Genomic DNA, 18,497 nt, shown 5'->3' with positions numbered 1-18,497 from the left:
AAACCGTATTGTATCGTTGTTATATAATGATTATTGGTTGTAGTGGCAGTAAGCAGATAACCATCATTCTATCAAGACTGTACTTGGGTTGGTGGTTACCCAGCTAGCACAGTGGATCTGGGTAGATTCCGGCTGAGAGTCGGGGCACGAGGCTGAGTGTCAGACTTGGCCGACGTCATGTGGCCCGAGTCTGAGCTGATTTCGGCAGTATTACTTATGGCTAGGATGCGGGGATTGAGCTCGGGCTGATTCCGGTGTGATTTATCTGGCCCGAAATTATTACTTATTATTACTACGGGCCGATTGAGGCTAGTCTCTGGCAGATGATTACACGGGCTGCTTTATATAATTAACATTTCATTATTTATTTTTCCATATTTTCTCATTGTTTCTGTGATCAAAAAATACAATTAATATTTAAATAAAAAAAACGTAAGAGTCCTGTGTAGTATTTTAGTATTTTGATACTTTGTGCAAGGCAATTGATAACCATTCAAAACTTTGTGGGTGGAGCTTCCCGAGCGGCGCAGCGGTCTAAAACACTGCATCGTAGTGCAAACTGCGTTGCTACAGATGCTGGTTTGAGTTCGGTGCCGGGCCGCAACCGATAGACCCATGAGGCGACTTACAATTGGCCCAGCGACATTGGAGTAGTGGAGGGTTTGGCCGCCCGGGTCCCTTCGCGCAGTAGCGACTCCCGTGGCGGGCCAGGTGCATGCACGCTGACACGGTCACACAGGTGTATGGTGTTTCCTCCAACTGAAAATGTTTTTTTTGTGGATGGGTATAATTTGTATGTACACAATGTATAATAGTAATATTTAAAATGACTAAATTGGGCCATTTGTAAACATTTATTGAAGTTGCATTGGGCCGCTTCTGGGGGGATCTGGTAAGATACCGGTAAAGTGGCTGAATTCCGGTAGACGGAAACGGCCCGATGTACTTGGGCCGATTCTGGGCAGTCATTCATTTGGATTCCGGCCGAGTCCGACACCCGATTCCGGGCCATTCAATCTGTTCCGGCCCCCCGCAAGAGGGTATTGTCAGTTCTGGTTCGTTATGTCATCTACACACACGAAACAAGTGAATGTGATTTAGAAACATACTTTCTCTTTTACCAGACCACTTGTACATTCATACCGAACATCCACATATTTGATATGTATAAAATAATATAATTGTTGAGATGTATGATGCATTCATTGATTTGTGCAGAATTTCACACCCATCTAAATAAGAGTATACAATTTGTGTTGAATCAAAATACATCAGAAAAGTGTTTATGCAAACAGTATCCTTGTTCAGGAACCTTATTCAGTAGCCTTGTTCAGTAACCTTGTTCAGTATCCTTGTTCAGTAACCTTATTCAGTAGCCTTGTTCAGTAACCTTATTCAGTATCCTTGTTCAGGAACCTTATTCAGTAGCCTTGTTCAGTAACCTTGTTCAGTAATCTTGTTCAGTAACTTCATTCAGTAGCTTTGTTCGGTAGCCTTGTTCATCTCCTATTCACTACTGTATTATTACACTCACTACAGCCAACTGGTAAATCAAAAACATACTTAACAAATCATGCTATTACTACTCTCCTGTTTAAAATATCTAATTGAATGACCTTGAATAGTGATACTGACGAAATTACTGAAAAAAATGCTACTGTGCATAGCTGTAAAGTTTTGCTTCGAAAATACATACACACACTTTCTCTCTCTCTCTCTCTCTTTTACAGTGAAATAGTTGGCATCAATCTGACAAAACTCAAATAAATGGTAATTTTGAATACAAGCACATCTGTCTTGCTCTGTCTTGGTTTGCCCTGGCTATTTGCCACATCATAAAAAACAATCACCAGTATCATATCCCTAACATTTAACCAGGTTACCACATATCCTCATACAAAAAGCACCACTACAAGAATATGACAATATCAATTACATGGAAACCACTGATTTCCCATTCTTCCAAAGTAGAAGAGATCAGCTGAATATATGGTCCAGGTCAAAGGTCAAATATCATCTCCCCCGCATTTTGTTTCCTAACACAACAGCCCCTCAGGCGCTGCTAACGTTCTCTTTCCTGCATCTCTATCGGACTGTGGGGAGGGGGGAGGGATGTCAGTCCCCAGGTGGAGCTGTTGAGTACTGTTCAGCTCCTCTCCCCCACCAGCTAGTCAGTCAGTGTGTCCAGGAGAACAACGCTTTGGGTTATTCATCGATTGCCTATTTCAATCCTAGCGAAAGCTACTCCGTGAACACGCACACACACACACGAGCACACACACGTACCAACGAGTGGACACACACACACACACACACACACACACACACACACACACACACTCCAACCGCAAGCACACCTGTAGGCTTATTTATGATGAGCATATCATCTTACTACTACAGTATGAATACCAGCCGTGAGGCTCTTTGTAAAACATCCTAAATCTATACATTTAATGGTATAATATATAGATTAAAAAAACAAATGAACAGATGACTGAATAAATTAATGGGAAGTACTGACTACTGGTTGTTCTGTGGGCTGTTCAATTGATTCGACAGTATGCAACAGTTTGTGTGTGCGTGTGCGTGTGTGTGCGTGTGTGTGTGAGCGCGTGCGCATGTGTGTGTGCATGTGTGTGCATAACTATAAAAAATGTCATTATAATGTGATGTGTTACTTGTGAATGTGTAATCAGTTAATCTGTGTGTCTACGGTGTGCATTCATTCACTGTGTGTGATCTGTCACAGTATTAGTATTGTGTAAATAGATAAACACGAACATCAACACACGGTACCTTATGGAGATAAAGAAAGACCTTCAACCAAATAACAGGTTCTCCCACAACCTTGCAGTGTCTCAGATTAAAAAGGCAGTCAGCTCACCTTGAATTCTTCAGCAGGATCCTTGACGTTACTTTGTACACATCACGTCAGAAACATGTGAAACACTTCTCAGGCTTCACTACTTTTTTTGCCTGTAGTGAGCCTCACAGGCGGCGTTATTTCTGAAGAGGTGTCGTTTCAGAATGAGGGGTGCTGTAGCTCTGCTGGTGTTGCTGCTCTGTCAGTCTGGGACACGGGCTCAGGGAGAGAGTGGAGGGGATAGAGAGAGTTTAGTGGAGAGCCGCGGGACTGGAGATACAGAGTTGACTAGCAAACAGACGACCGGCCAGACCATCACAACGCCTGATATCTGGGGTGAGGTAGAGGAGCTTAGAGACGTGGTGGATAACCTGGGAACCATGATTTTGGAGCAGAGAGAGAAGATGAGGAACATGGAGAAAAAGATGGAAAGAAGGTGGAGAGAAAAATGGCGAAGAGGATCTGAGGCCAGACTGGAGAGTGAGAATGCTGGTATTTATGGAATTTGGTTCATTTAGAAGTCATTTCAGTGGAGGATCAACATGTTTTTGAGAATTGTTTTTTTTCTCTCCCATAAATCCAGCTATGAGGGCCAGACTGAGTGTCATCGAGAGGGAGGTAGAGGACTTGAAAGAACAGAATACAGGTCAGAGGGCTGTTTTGTAATATAAATTAATTTGTTATAATGAGGTCAGTTCAGAGGAGGATCATGAACTTACTTTCTTCCCACAATTCTAGCCATGGGCGCCAGACTGAGTGCCAGTGAAAGGGAGGTGGAGGAGCTGAAGAGAATAAATGCAGGTAATGTAGTTTGTCCACCAACATCAGTTGTTTCTCATTAGAAAGAAAGGGTCACGAATAAAACTGTATTTGTAAAATTGTCTATGAAGTTGTTTATAGACAGTTAGTTATGCATATTTCTCATATGAACTCACTTTTCATGGCTGTTTCCCATGCCATTTTAGCCCTGGAGGCCAGAGCGACAGACAGTGAGAATGGGAATACAGGTAAAGGACCGGATTCCCGGATCGTAGGCGTTTGTTGCCATTTCCTACTCCTCTGAACTGTCATATGCCTTAATTACAAACGTGTCTGGGATCTGTTAAATGATGACCCTAGTTTTGCCAAGGGGAAAGCACTGAGCTATGTAGGGAGAAAGGCAGGATCTCATGTTTGAGATAATGGAGGGGGACAATAGAGAGACTACTTCCTGGAGGACGATGCCATGCTGACTCATTCGTTTCCATGGGAATTTTTTAAAAGATGGGTGGGGCGAAGGATTAAGAGGGTGTGAACGATGCTGAATGGCCGTAAACAAAGAGCCCTCTAGAAAGGGCATTTTTCGTCCTACTTGTCTCCAAAATGTAATAACAGGTTTATCAAATTTCAAAGAAACATATCTTAATTATATCATATTATATGCCATTTTGAAGCTGAGTCTGTACTTTAATCAAATGTAAAAGAAAGACAATCTTGAGTTCAGTCACATATATGAAATCATTCTGCTTAAAACAGAGAGTTTAAGCTTCAGTTGACTAATCTGTCTTTTTGTAAGGGTAGCCTTAGAGGCCAGACTGAATGCCAGCGAGGGGATGGTGGAGGAGCTGAGGAGAGAGAATGCAGGTAAACTCCATGGTGCATATACTGTAGGCCTGCAACTGCACATGCTTGTAATCTAATGGAATGGCTGTTGGGCTGTTGGCGAATCAGTGTTTTCTTTTTTCTTCATTGCCGAATGCGTTTGTAATATGATAAATGTTGCAGATTGCATCTTTGCTTTTCACTTAAACCTTTTGTTAGGATTTCATTTCCATGTCTTTTTAGGTGATTTTTGTCTTCATCAGGCTCATATTATGCATTTAACATGTTTGTTTGTCTTTAATCAGTGAATTTGAATTCCCTCCTCTGTGTTCATAGACAGACCAAAGGTGGCCTTCTCTGCTGGTTTGACTAACGATGGATATTTAGGACCCTTTAATAGTATCACCACACTAGTATACAGAAGGGTCATCACCAACATCGGCAAGGCCTACAACCCAAATACAGGTACAGAACACACACAAAAAAACCTTTCACCTTGTATTCAAATGTGATCTGGGATCAGATCATGTCCACATTAGACATCTGCTATCGAACAGGTGTACACAAGCATTGTGATTGTGTCATCTTTATCCCATATAGAAACATGTAGACAACCAGCTATTCCAGCGTTGCTAACAGTGTCTGTGACAGTCTGTTAACTTACTTTACTCTCCTCTGATGCAGGTGTCTTCACAGCACCAGTGAGAGGACTCTACTACATCAGATTCACTGCCATGGGTCTCAAGGGTCCACAGTCCATAGATGCCTATATTTACCACAACGACAAGAGTGTCATGTTCAATCACCAGAACAATGACAATGGGCGTAATAGGTTCTTGTCTAATGCGTTGACTCTAGAGCTGGAGGCCGGGGATGTGGTCTACATGCGTCTCCCAGTAAATCAGGAGCTCTATGATGAAAAGTCGAGTAACTACAGCACCTTCAGTGGCTTCCTGCTGTTCCCTATGTGAAGGGAACACTCTGGTGTGAGTTTGAGATCAATAAATTATCCAGATTATTTCTATCATTGATGTGAAGCGATTCCTTCACTCCGTCCAGGATTTTCCTTGTATTTTTGACAGTTAGAATTGCAGAGAGAAAGGGAAATAAGATAATAAGAATCATACAAATGAATGATTTATTTGATTTGAAAATGTAAACGGTTGTTACGTTCATATGTTGATGGACATGATAAGAAGTCCAGACCCCTCTTTGACCAGGAAACAAGTCAAAGTGTGAACTGGTAACACAACAACGGCGCTTGTCCTAGTAGTGGTGTTCAAGGCACACTCAGGTTGACATTAAACAGGCTGTGTGTGTCTCTCTCACTACCTCCCCACGGTAAGGCCTCCACACCAACACAAAACAGCCTCTTCATCTTTGTCACCGCTGGTGAACAGAACTCAGAGAAAAAAGACATCACGTGGCATTCCAAAAGGTTCAGTTTTGGGTCTGGTACTGTTCAGTTTATACAGTATATGTAACCCCTTGGCAGCGTTATCAGAAAGCACGTAATTGATTTTCACTGCAACGCACAGAAACATTTCTGTGTCACCAGAGTATTTTAGCTCCACAGATAAATTCTTAAGACTGTATTAGTGGTTTAAATACTTGGATGGCTCACAACTTCCTCCAGCTAAATCAAGACAAGACTGAGGTACTTATTATTGGAGCCAATTATTACAGAGAATTTGGATCACATTTTAATTTATGGGCAGTAAAGATAAAACACCAGGTACAAAACCTAGGTGTCATTTTATATTCTGAACTCAACTTCAAATCACACATTAGGAATGTGAACAAAATAGCTTTTAACCACCTGAGGAATATTTCCAATGTGCGGCTGTTTCACTCTCAGGCTGATACAGGGAAACTCTTTCCATGCTTTTATTACAAGCAGACTACTGCAATGCTCTCCTGTCTGGTCTGCCCAAGAAAGCCATTGGTCAACTGCAAAACATACAGAACGCTGCAGCACGGGTACTGACCAAGACCAGACAGAGAGCACACATTACACCAGGTTTAAGGTCTCTGTACTGGCTGCCTGTGAGTTTCAGAATTCATTTTAAGATAATTTTATTGGTTTTTAAATCAATCCACAATTGTGCACCCCAATACATGTCAGACCTGCTTTCAGAGTACGTCCCTCAGGCCCTCTGTCCCCAAAGCCTAGGACCAAGAGGTATGGAGAGGCAGCCTTTAGTTATGCCCCCAACCTCTGGAACAGCCTGTCAGAGAACCTGAGGGGGGCTGAAACTGTGGACATAATTTAAAAGAGATCTTTTTAGTTTTGCTTTTCCTAAGTGTGCTTTTTAGTTGTTCAGTCTTTGTTACTCTTTTTTTATCCTCTTATTTCAGTTTTTTTTTTAATGAATGTTTTTCCTTGTGAAGTGCAGTGTTGCATTTATGCCTGAAATGTGCTGTATAAATAAAGCATGATTTAATTTGATCTAAAAGGCCCTGCTTAATCAAAGGCTTTATTAATTAAATATCTAATGTGACTGACACAATATGATCAGTGGATTAGTGGATTCATCTACTTCAGACACACCTGTTGGTGACAGGTGTATAAAATCAAGCACACAGCAATCCAATCTCCATAGACAAACATTGGCAGTAGAATTGTCTTACTGAAGAGCTCAGTGACTTCCAACGTGGCACCGTCATAGGATGCCACCTTTCCAATAAGTCAGTTCGTCAAATTTCTGCCTTGCTAGAGCTTCCCTGGTCAACTGTAAGTGCTGTTATTGTGAAGTGGAAATGTCTAGGAGTAACAACGGTTCTGCCGCTAAGTGGTAGGCCACACAAGCTCACAGAACGGGGCCGCAGAGTGCTGAAGCGCCAGCGTGTAAAAATCGCCTGTCCTCGGTTGCAACACTCACTACCTAGTTCCAAACTGCCTCTGCAAGCAACGTCAGCAGAATAACTGTTCGTCGGGAGCTTCATGAAATGGGTTTCCATGGCTGAGCAGCTGCACACAAGCCTAAGATCGTAATGCCAAGCGTCGGCTGGAGTGGTGTAAAGCTTGTCGCCATTGAACTCTGGAGCAGTAGAAACGTTCTCTGGAGTGATGAATCGCGGTTCACCATCTGGCAGTCCGACAGACGAATCTGAGTTTTGCGGCTGCCAGGAGAACACTACCTGCCCGAATGTATAGTGCCAACTGTAAAATTTGGTGAAGGAGGAATAATGGTCTGGGGCTGTTTTTCAAGGTTCGGGCTAGGCCCCTTAGTTCCAGTGAAAGGAAATCTTAACTCTACAGCATTTAAAGACATTCTAAACAATTCTGTGCTTCCAACTTTCTAGCAACAGTTTGGGGAAGGCCCTTTCCTGCATGACAATGCCCCTATACACAAAGCGAGTTCTGTACAGAAATGTTTTGTCAAGATCGGTATGGAAGAACCTGACTGGCCTGCACAGAGCCCTGACCTCAACCCCATTGAACCCCTTTGGGATTAATTGGAATGCCGCCTGCGAGCCAGGCGTAATCGTCCAACATCAGTGCTCGATCTCACTAATGCTCATTGCTGAATTGAAGCAAGTCCCCGCAGCAATGTTCCAACATCTAGTGCAAAGGCTTCCCAGAAAAGTGGAGGCTGTTATAGCAAAAGGAGAGCCCAAAAGGAGAGCCCTCCATGTTAATGCCCATGAGTTTTTAATGAGATGTTCGACAAGCAGTTGTCCACATACTTTGGTCATGTAGTGTATAACATCATAGCCCAGGTTGCAATGCAACCTTTCATCACAAGAAGGAGAATGCCAGAGTTGTCACTTGTACTGGATATCTTTAGGTAGCTTCAGTGTGTGGGTGTGCGTCTCTCCTCTACCTTCGAGACGTGACTCTCCCTTAGGGGCGATAATGGCATTCTCCATGACAACGGCCACATGACATCGCCGCTGCCCTTGAGGGCGAGGACACATCCTCCGGGGGGGATCACCGTGGAAACACGATAGGGTCAGAGGTCGCTTCACAAGCTAGAGGAGAGGAGTGTATCCCAGCGCTCTGCCCTGGTCTGGTAGTAAGAGACTTTAACCACAGGCTGCATCTGCTCTGGCTAGGCCTGACTATGTAGCGACGGCTGCTTGCTGGCTGTCTCTCTCTAAGGCCAGAGCTGAATCAATATACTGTGGATGCACTCAGCACCCATGCATACTGTTACACAGTGCAGCCTTCGGGCAGGGGTACAGTATGTCAACAGTACAAGATTTAACACTGTACATCATCTCAGTTTATTCAGTAATGTGTTGCACTCTGAACAACAATGCATAGCAAGAACATGATTTATTTCACATCATGTCCATTTCATATTACATATCATCTTCTTGCAATGTTCTAAACATGGCACCCTGTAGAATAGCCTTGTCAAATACCAACCATAACTTAATAAATTGAAAAAGATAACAAGGCTTGAAATAAAAACACACTAATGCATTTAAAAAAAGATATAACCAGTAAAGACAAAGAAGATGAACGATAATTGATGCTCTTCTTTAGTATCTGGATGTCAATGCTAATAATTGATCAAGTGTGGATCACAAAACAGCTCACTCAGTGGTTCTGTGCATGAGATATTTGTGAGGTGTGCTCCTGCCCTCCAGTGGCAAAAGAAAGCAACACACTAGTTGATTAAGGCATATCATTTACTTATAGTAATGTTACATGTCTGGGAAAAAATATATAGAATAATTCACTCAGAAAGGTGTGATATGTACAGAATGAAATGTAACATTTTAAGTCGTCTTATTTCAGAGTTCTGTCCTTGGCAAACAAAAAGAGATGGTGAGGAGAGATTACATATGATTTAATCTCGGTTTTGGCACATTTCAACACTAACGAGTCAGCAGGAAACTCCAAGTACAAAAATGTAGAGCCCATAAATACTGTACTACCAAGGTCAAATAAATACATCTTCGCATAAAAGTCAAATATCGTAATAACATAAGGAAAAGGCAGCACTGCCTCCAATTAATTCAGGTAGCATGATACAAAAACAAACATTCAGTGAACATAAAATGACCTGTACACTAACCAAACTCTTGGATTAAGTCTTGGATAAATGTTGTTTTTATAACGTGCTGACATCTTGCTCGTCCCGGTTTATATGCAGAAACTCAAACAGGTTGTACCAGTGACGAGAACCATTCAACGCTGGTCTGACCATTCGAAAGCCACGCTCTAAGATTGTTTTGAACTGGAATATGTTCCGGTCAGCCTCAGAGAATGATATTGATCTATACTAGAGGTCGACCGATTAATCGGAATGGCCAATTAATTAGGGCTGATTTCAAATTTTCATAACAATCGGAAATCTGTATTTTTGCCGATTTATTATTATTTTTTTACATTTATTTTATTATTATTATTTATTTATTTATTAACCTTTATTTAACTAGGCAGTTAAGAACACATTCTTATTTTCAATGACGGCCTAGAAATGGTGGGTTAACTGCCTCGTTCAGGGGCAGAACGACAGATTTTCACCTTGTCAGCTCGGGGGATCTGACTGAGCATACAAGTATCTAAGTATCTGACTGAGCGGTGGTAGGCAGAAGCAGGCGCGTAAACATTCATTCAAACAGCACTTTCTTTGCGTTTTGCCAGCAGCTCTTTGTTGTGCGTCAAGCATTGTGCTGTTTATGACTTCAAGCCTATCAACTCCCGAGATGAGTCTGGTGTTACCGGAGTGAAATGGCTAGCTAGTTAGCGCGCGTTAATAGAGTTTCAAAGGTCACTCGCTCTGAGCCTTCTAGTAGTTGTTCCCCTTGCTCTGCATGGGTAACGCTGCTTCGATGGTGGCTGTTGTCGTTGTGTTGCTGGTTCGAGCGCAGGGAGGAGCGAGGAGAGGGACAGAAGCTATACTGTTACTGGCAATACTAAAGTGCCTATAAGAACATCCAATAGTCAAAGGTTAATGAAATACAAATGGTATAGAGGGAAATAGTCCTATAATAACTACAACCTAAAACTTCTTACCTGGGAATATTGAAGACTCATGTTAAAAGGAACCACCAGCTTTCATATGTCTCCCAGTGCAAAACAGGGGCCTGGGCTTCTGGGATTTGTCAGTCGACCTCTAAGTGGGGTCCATTTGGAGGTCATGTGACTATGTGGTGGCCGGCACTACTTCACTGCAGTTGCCTCGACCTAAACAGAAACTTCCATTTCACAGATTTACTATGAAGCCATTATGGCCCCTGTAGGACAAGAGACACGAATATCACCAGTTTAGATTAGGTCCTTCCTCCACCAGGTCACACAGAGTGTGAGCATGTCCATAGATGTATTCTACAGGGCCATATACCACCTTTTGCACATACACATGAAGATAACAAACAAACACTAAGGTGTCTCAGAAGAAAGGCATATGTCGCCATTTAATGTAACAAATGGCGTCTTTCCAGAGAGAAAAAAATAATAATCACACTGTAGAATGTACACACTTCCATAAAGATATGCCCTTCCCTTCTTTCCTGTGTAATGCAGTGGAGGCTGGTGGGGTGAGCTGTATGAGGGCAGGCTCATTGCAATGTCTGGAATGGAAGGGTATCCAACACATAGAAACCCTGTTTCACTCCGTTCCATTTATTCCATTCCAGCCATTCCAATGAGCCCGTCCTCCTATGGCTCCTCCCACCAGCCTCCACTGGTGTAAAGAGTTCACCTGTGGAACATGTGAGGTTCACAGAGAGATCATGAAAGTTAAGAATGGCAACTTTATGTATAGAAGGAAGCACATTGCAGTATGATAGGGGTAAACAATGGTTCAGTTTTGGGTCCAATCCAGTTGCTACAATGGCAAAATGTGCATGTCATCACTGTGTCAGTGCAGGTCAAAATCATCACTCACCGCATTGGTTAGCAGTAAAGCAGTGGAGGGTGAGGAGCCGGAGAAGGAGGGAAGCAAGTCTGGTGCTGGCCTTCGAGGACAGGAGGACTGGGACTTACGGGCGGCTAGAGTCACAGCCTGGGTAAAGCAGGAGGGAATGGCAGTTTTCCTGGCCAGGGCTGCAGGCACGTATGGTTTGGGTGAAGTCAAATTAATCATGTTCAGTTTGGGTGAAGAAGAGGCATCAGTCTGATTGTCTCCCTCCGCTGATTCGCAGAAGGTATGACTCATCGTAGGAAGAGAAGGGGGAGGATAAGAGGGAGGGCGATGATTTGTTCCCCCAGGAGGCCTCACTCGTAACTGGGCCGGCTCCGTCTCCTCCACCTCCTTATCATAGCACACAGGGGGATGGGGAGGGGGAGGAGGGAAACAGAAACGGTCCACTTCTGCCTCCTCTATCACCAGACTGGGCTTCCAGAACAATCCCCTGCTCTCCAGTAGTTCAGGAGTTGAGGTCACCTCATCTCCAGGTATTCCATTGGTGTGGGCCAAAGCTGTGTATGGGTTGGATATCTCTGAGAGTGTATCCGACTCCTCTGGGACTGTCCTGATGCGTCTCTCTAGAAGGCACAGCTATGATGCTGCAGGAAATAAAGCAATGTGTGACTGTACTGAGAAACCTACCATCTAAACCCAGAGAAACTAAACAAAAGGTTACACAGGCGGTAAAAGCACAACACACTAACACATGAAACAGAAATCAAATAAAGAGCTTATAAAGAAGACAACCGAGTGATAAACACAACAGTCCAAAAAACCAACATGGAGGAGAGCAGGAAGAATCGTTCACCACGGGGACAAGAGGAGAGTGGAACAGAAGGAGCAGCACAGAGGAAGAGGAAAGGAGGACGCAGCTCTCACTCGCCGTCTGCAGGGGAGAAAGAAGGGGACACTGCTTAGAACAGTGGTCTACAATCCTGCTCAGGTGCCAGGATTGAGAAGTACCGCCTACCGGGAGCCCTAATCAGTGTTTAACAGCCTACAGATGAACACCACTGCCAAGGAGAACCAACAGTCAAGCAGGACAACCAGTCAGGCAGGGGAATAGGAGTCAACAGAACGAGCCCACTAACATATTGACCACTAGCAGACAGGTGAGACACCATATGCAGTATATGATTCGACATGAGCCCACCCTCTAACTCAGGGATGGTCAACTGTATGATTTGGGTATGCAGACCCACGAGCCACTGCAGCCCCTCATGATAAGTTCTGTTTTTTTGTGCCCCCCCCCCCCCCCCCATCAAAGTTGCCAATTCCTGATCTAACTCAATATTACAACACTGAGAGTCCATTCAAATGTCAAGTCAACTAGTGATTCAAAATGACTGACCTTTGATCTCAGGGGTGATAACACAGGAGGATGATGGTGGGGGGGCACAGGGAGGAGGTGGGGGGGCTCTCCTCTTCTTCCTAGAGGTCAACTGGAAAACACCAGAAACAAATACCGCTTTAACCCAGGATCCTCCAAATCCACCATACATTCTCACTGTGGTCAGGGAATAAGGATTTGGAACCACTAGTTTAAGTCTAAAGTCATCGGCTGAGTCTCAATAGTATTGACATGCTTATTTTTTTTGTGTCTTTTTCTCTATAACCACTAAACTCGCAGGACATAGTTAGGCAATCAGATCAGGTGAAGTCAATATGGTGGAAGCCTCACCTGTCCTTTCACCTATAGAGCCCCACGGTGGTGGTGTAATAATACCCATAAAAACCTAGTGGACAAACAAGGAAATGGTTCCAATCATTTTTCCACCATTCATTTTTCTAATAGGGGATTTTAGAAACACTTAAAATAAGGGCTGTGTTTCGTAAAGGCTTAACAAAGCAGACAAGCAAAGAAAACCATGAAATAGTATCGAGACACAGCCCTAAATCCTACTCCCTAACCACCAGTCACTCACCGGCTGGACGTTGAGGTTAGCAGGGGCGCTTTGGGAGCCTGCCATGGGGGGCATGGGTGCCCGTCTTTTCATGGCCATGGTGTTGTCCATGGGCAGGGTGTTGGAGGAGTGGATACCCAGGGAGTTCATGCTGATGCTGGCCACCCGCTGGTTTTTCAGACCACACGAGGCCGGGACACTCACTGAGAGACCCTTTAGAAGAAGACCACAGCAAAAAACACATATCACAAAGCTTTATCAGTGTACACTGAAATCTTACCACGCACTCAATTCTAGTACGGCTGAGAGAAAAAACTGCATCCACAGATCTAGTCAAAGTATAAAATCTATTTCTTACACAATGCTTACATACAATATTAAAGCTAAGTTGTGGGAGAGTAAAATAAAGTACCTTTTCTGGTTTCTTCTTAATTCTCCTGAATAAGCAGAACAATCCTCTGTTCTCTTTCTTCTTTTTCAAGATTAGAAATAGACATCCATGTTAGCATTTTCCTATTTACAGTATATAGACACGATGCACTCAGTGGGTAAATAATATACTGTAGACAGTCTCCAAAAACAGTTTGGGTATGAAACAAGTATGCCACCAAAACTGAAAAGCAGAGTTACATAAAGACATCTCTCACCTGCCATGTCCTTGGCGTACAGTTCCCTTAGCCACCGAGGGACCTGCTCAGGTTTAAAGGTTCTTCAGAGCCATTGGCTCTCATTAAAATGGTGGACTCCAGGTCAAACTCACACTTCACACACACCGCAGGCAGGAGCTGCTCCAGAGGGACTCTAGGGCTGACCCTCACAATGACCTTATGGTTCTTCTTGTAGTTGATCAGCAGACGTACAGTGACCTTTCAGGAAACAGTATCCCTTCAGTACATAAACTGACCTAGGTTGGAGATTGGCTAGTGTGTACAGATGCATTTTTGTTAGCATTTACCTCTGGCACGTACAGCCTTCTTATCTTCTCCTCTCCCCCTTTAGGTTTCAGTAGGATCCTGTGAGCCTCCATGGCTCCAATCAGAGAGCTGGGATTGAAGGAGATTTGGTTTCTGGAGTTCTATGGTGAACTCAGATGGATTCAGGTGGTTCAGGGCACAGAGTGTGACCAGTATGTCCATCACAGGTTTACTGTAGGGATAGAAACACAGTGCAGGTGTTCATACATGTGTCCACAGTATAGAGTTATATTCATGGTTTTAAATTAATTTTAATGATGTTCAAATATAAAAGGAACCCATTTACATTTGAGTCATTTAGCAGATGCTCTTATCGAGAGCATCTTAGTGAGTGCATACATTTTCATACCTTTTTCGTACAAAGTCAATCCATTCCAAATACACAGTACGATTTTGTATGGCTCCAACGAAACTTTCTGTCTGTATGCCTCTTACCTCCCATGTATCTGGGCCGTTTTCTCCAGGCCTCCTGGTAGAACCACTGCTAGAGTATGCTCCCTCTTCAGCAGGTACTCCTCCATGGAGCCTCCCCAGGGGTCTAGACGCGACCACAGAGTCGGAGCCTTGACTGAATCTCAGGTGAATCTCCTAATGTCCACATGACAATGTCCACATAAGGAGAGGAGATGTCATCCTGTGAGAAGCTGATGCCACAGTCAACTAAAAGTGTTACTATAATACATGACTTACACTGCATGACCAAAAGTATGTGGACACCTGCTCGTCCAACATCTCATTACAAAATCATGGGCATAAATATGGAGATGGTCCCCCTTTGCTGCTATAACAGCCTCCACAGTCGGCGTTCCAATTATCCAAGGTGTTTGATGGGGTTGAGGTCAGGGCTCTGTGCAGGCCAGTCAAGTTTTTCCACACCGATCTCAACAAACCATTTCTGTATGGACATCGTTTTGTGCACGGGGGCATGCTGAAACAGGAAAGGGCCTTCCCCAAACTGTTGCCACAAGGTTGGAAGCACATCATCTTCTAGAACGTCATTGTATGCTGTAGTGTTAAGATTTCCCTTCACTGGAATGAAAAACAGCCCCAGACCATTATTCCTCCTCCACCAAACATTACAATTCTCCTGGCATCTGCCAAACCCAGATTCCTCGGTTGCAACTGAGGACAGACAATTTTACGCGGTACATGCTTCAGCACTTAGCAATCCCATTCTGTAAGCTTGTGTGGCCTACCACTTCACTGCTGAGCTGTTGTTGCGCCTATACATTTCCACTTCACAATAACAGCACCTACAGTTGACCAGGGCAGCTCTAGCAGGGCAGACATTTGATGAACTGACTTGTTGGAAAGGTGGCATCCCATGAAGGTGCCATGTTGAAAGTCACTGAGTTCCTCAGTAAGGCCATTCTACTGCCAATGTTTGTTTATGGAGATTGCATGGCTGCTTGCTCGATTTTATACACCTGTCAGCAACAGGTGTGCCTGAAAAAGTCAAATCCACTAATTTGAAGGGGGTGTCCACATACTTTTGCATATATAGTCTATCACAGACCGTAAAACAGTTATCCTCCTTTTCTCCGACAAAAACATGGACTTATCCTACAAGACTTACTCAGCAAGAGTAACTACATTTAGATTGTTTTAATTTGAAATTGTCACCAGACTTGACCACCTGGCACTGACTGGATTTTGACTGTGTGCGCATTTGGCACACTAGTTCTAAATTAAATATTTTAATGTCACTGCCAAGTACATTTATACTACTTCTCGTTTAAAAGTTATACAAACTACAACAACATGAATCTGCTTACGAGACAACATCGAAACTTTCCTGGACACGTTTGTCAAATAAGGGAGACCTACTGTAATATTCACGCACCAACCGCGATGCACACAATCGTATTGTTCAACGTTTTGGGGCACGCGTGGTTGACAAAACGGAGCACCAGCCTGCAAAGTGTCAAACCCCTGGTCTATATCAGACATCCCCCAGAGTATTTAAATAAGTGAGTTCAACGATGCATGCCTTCCTCAGCAGCTCTGAGTAACTGTTCGTCACCACGTTCCTATATGAATAAGTTGCTAGTAAGCTTTATAGCTGTTGGACTCCAACAATTTTAGGGTGCCTGCGCTCCACTCAATGTGGAATAATATGCCGGGGGCTCCTGTGAACATCTAAATGACATAACCAAAACACGTTATATTTTATAGCCGTTCCATTCTTGCCTCTACTAAGTACACAACGGAATGTTGGTGGTAATCAGAACACCTAATTGAATAGGTTAAACACTTACATTCACACTTATTTTTTGTCTCTTTAAACAAGAGCAAATATACTCAGAATAGACCAAGCACATAATGAAATGCAACCCTGCCTGGGCCAAGTTGGTCAACTGGCTAATGCAAACCAGAATAGGCTTTACTCCTCCAAGAGCAGGAGGGATTAGTGCTCTCCAAGCCCTATCCCAACATATTGTCCCGCAGTTACACAACAATCAAATCCACAAATCAGTTTCAAATAGACAATGTCCTTACCTCTCTCTGTCCAGAAATGAGATTCCATCAACATGACTGTCATTTCACCCCCATCAGAGGGAGAGAATTAGAGAGAGGGAGAGATCCCTTGCTCTGTAATCCTTGTTTAGCAGACAGCCTACTGCACCTTCTGGCCCTGCCCAGCCCTCTGACATCACAGACTCTGTCCTGTCTACACATGGACCCTACTGTACTATACAGCCTAGTGAACCCTAACTACTGCACCTTCTGGCCCTGCCCAGCCCTCTGACATCACAGACTCTGTCATGTCTACACATAGACCCTACTGTACTATACAGCCTAGTGAACCCTAACTGCTGCACTTTCTGGCCCTGCCCAGCCCTCTGACATCACAGACTCTGTCCTGTCTACACATGGACCCTACTGTACTATACAGCCTAGTGAACCCTAACTACTGCACTTTCTGGCCCTGCCCAGCCCTCTGACATCACATACTCTGTCCTGTCTACACATGGACCCTACTGTACTATACAGCCTAGTGAACCCTAACTACTGCACCTTCTGGCCCTGCCCAGCCCTCTGACATCACAGACTCTGTCATGTCTACACATAGACCCTACTGTACTATACAGCCTAGTGAACCCTAACTGCTGCACTTTCTGGCCCTGCCCAGCCCTCTGACATCACAGACTCTGTCCTGTCTACACATAGACCCTACTGTACTATACAGCCTAGTGAACCCTAACTGCTGCACTTTCTGGCCCTGCCCAGCCCTCTGACATCACAGACTCTGTCCTGTCTACACATGGACCCTACTGTACTATACAGCCTAGTGAACCCTAACTGCTGCACTTTCTGGCCCTGCCCAGCCCTCTGACATCACAGACTCTGTCCTGTCTACACATAGACCCTACTGTACTATACAGCCTAGTGAACCCTAACTACTGCACCTTCTGGCCCTGCCCAGCCCTCTGACATCACAGACTCTGTCATGTCTACACATAGACCCTACTGTACTATACAGCCTAGTGAACCCTAACTACTGCACTTTCTGGCCCTGCCCAGCCCTCTGACATCACAGACTCTGTCCTGTCTACACATGGACCCTACTGTACTATACAGCCTAGTGAACCCTAACTACTGCACTTTCTGGCCCTGCCCAGCCCTCTGACATCACAGACTCTGTCCTGTCTACACATAGACCCTACTGTACTATACAGCCTAGTGAACCCTAACTACTGCACCTTCTGGCCCTGCCCAGCCCTCTGACATCACAGACTCTGTCATGTCTACACATAGACCCTACTGTACTATACAGCCTAGTGAACCCTAACTACTGCACTTTCTGGCCCTGCCCAGCCCTCTGACATCACAGACTCTGTCCTGTCTACACATGGACCCTACTGTACTATACAGCCTAGTGAACCCTAACTACTGCACTTTCTGGCCCTGCCCAGCCCTCTGACATCACAGACTCTGTCCTGTCTACACATAGACCCTACTGTCTAAGGGCTCCTATGGCATTATTTCAACTGGGTGAACCCTCCGTATTCCCTTTAATTTGTTAAAACACTTCTAATCTTCTTAGTTGCTGTATCCTTCTCATCCTGCTCGGACTAGAGACTATACAGTATGCCTTGTAGGTCTGTGTGCTGTCATCTTTGCATTGTCAGTCATGTTGTCCTGTGTGGTGATACTATACTGAAGGTAACCCATTCCGATTTCTGTGTCTACAATATATTCACATCAATGGGGAGGACTGATCTGGGGTGTATTCATTAGTCAGATTCCATTGCAAAACGTTTAGTCTGTTGCAAAACGTTATGCAACAAAAACCCTTTACTCC

The 18,497-nt window shown here is 44.1% G+C and overlaps 2 protein-coding genes, 1 long non-coding RNA gene and 1 pseudogene across 4 annotated transcripts; 1 reads left to right on the top strand and 3 right to left on the bottom strand.

The window, feature by feature from the left end:
- Positions 1 to 3,603: 3,603 nt before the first annotated feature.
- LOC110527099 (complement C1q-like protein 2) lies at positions 3,604 to 9,641 on the top strand. The gene is made up of 4 exons (XM_090242201.1): positions 3,604 to 3,664; positions 3,829 to 3,893; positions 4,768 to 4,909; positions 5,129 to 9,641. Exons 1-4 carry the CDS (start codon positions 3,604 to 3,606, stop codon positions 5,413 to 5,415), a joined length of 555 nt encoding a protein of 184 aa, XP_090098327.1. The 3' UTR covers positions 5,416 to 9,641.
- Positions 8,086 to 12,535, bottom strand: LOC149982317 (uncharacterized). Its single transcript, XM_090242200.1, has 3 exons — positions 12,512 to 12,535; positions 12,122 to 12,199; positions 8,086 to 11,904 (listed from the first exon to the last, which is right to left on the bottom strand). Exons 1-3 carry the CDS (start codon positions 12,533 to 12,535, stop codon positions 11,266 to 11,268), a joined length of 741 nt encoding a protein of 246 aa, XP_090098326.1. The 3' UTR covers positions 8,086 to 11,265.
- A 136-nt stretch (positions 12,536 to 12,671) lies between these two features.
- On the bottom strand, positions 12,672 to 13,326 carry LOC149982316 (uncharacterized). Its single transcript, XR_016497515.1, has 3 exons — positions 13,239 to 13,326; positions 12,995 to 13,049; positions 12,672 to 12,755 (listed from the first exon to the last, which is right to left on the bottom strand). It is a non-coding gene; the product is annotated as an uncharacterized LOC149982316 (long non-coding RNA).
- An 18-nt stretch (positions 13,327 to 13,344) lies between these two features.
- Positions 13,345 to 17,157, bottom strand: LOC149982315 (cordon-bleu protein-like 1; annotated as a pseudogene). The gene is made up of 6 exons (XR_016497514.1): positions 16,691 to 17,157; positions 14,627 to 15,220; positions 14,173 to 14,363; positions 13,865 to 14,083; positions 13,630 to 13,689; positions 13,345 to 13,430 (listed from the first exon to the last, which is right to left on the bottom strand). The product of XR_016497514.1 is annotated as a cordon-bleu protein-like 1 (transcript).
- Between the last annotated feature and the right edge of the window lie 1,340 nt (positions 17,158 to 18,497).

This window comes from Oncorhynchus mykiss, chromosome 7 (assembly GCF_057628025.1).
Source record: "Oncorhynchus mykiss isolate SJ-2025 chromosome 7, ASM5762802v1, whole genome shotgun sequence".
NCBI lineage: Eukaryota > Metazoa > Chordata > Actinopteri > Salmoniformes > Salmonidae > Oncorhynchus > Oncorhynchus mykiss.
The sequence above is the reverse complement of the archived record's forward strand: the minus strand, read 5'-3'. Positions and strand labels throughout refer to the sequence as shown.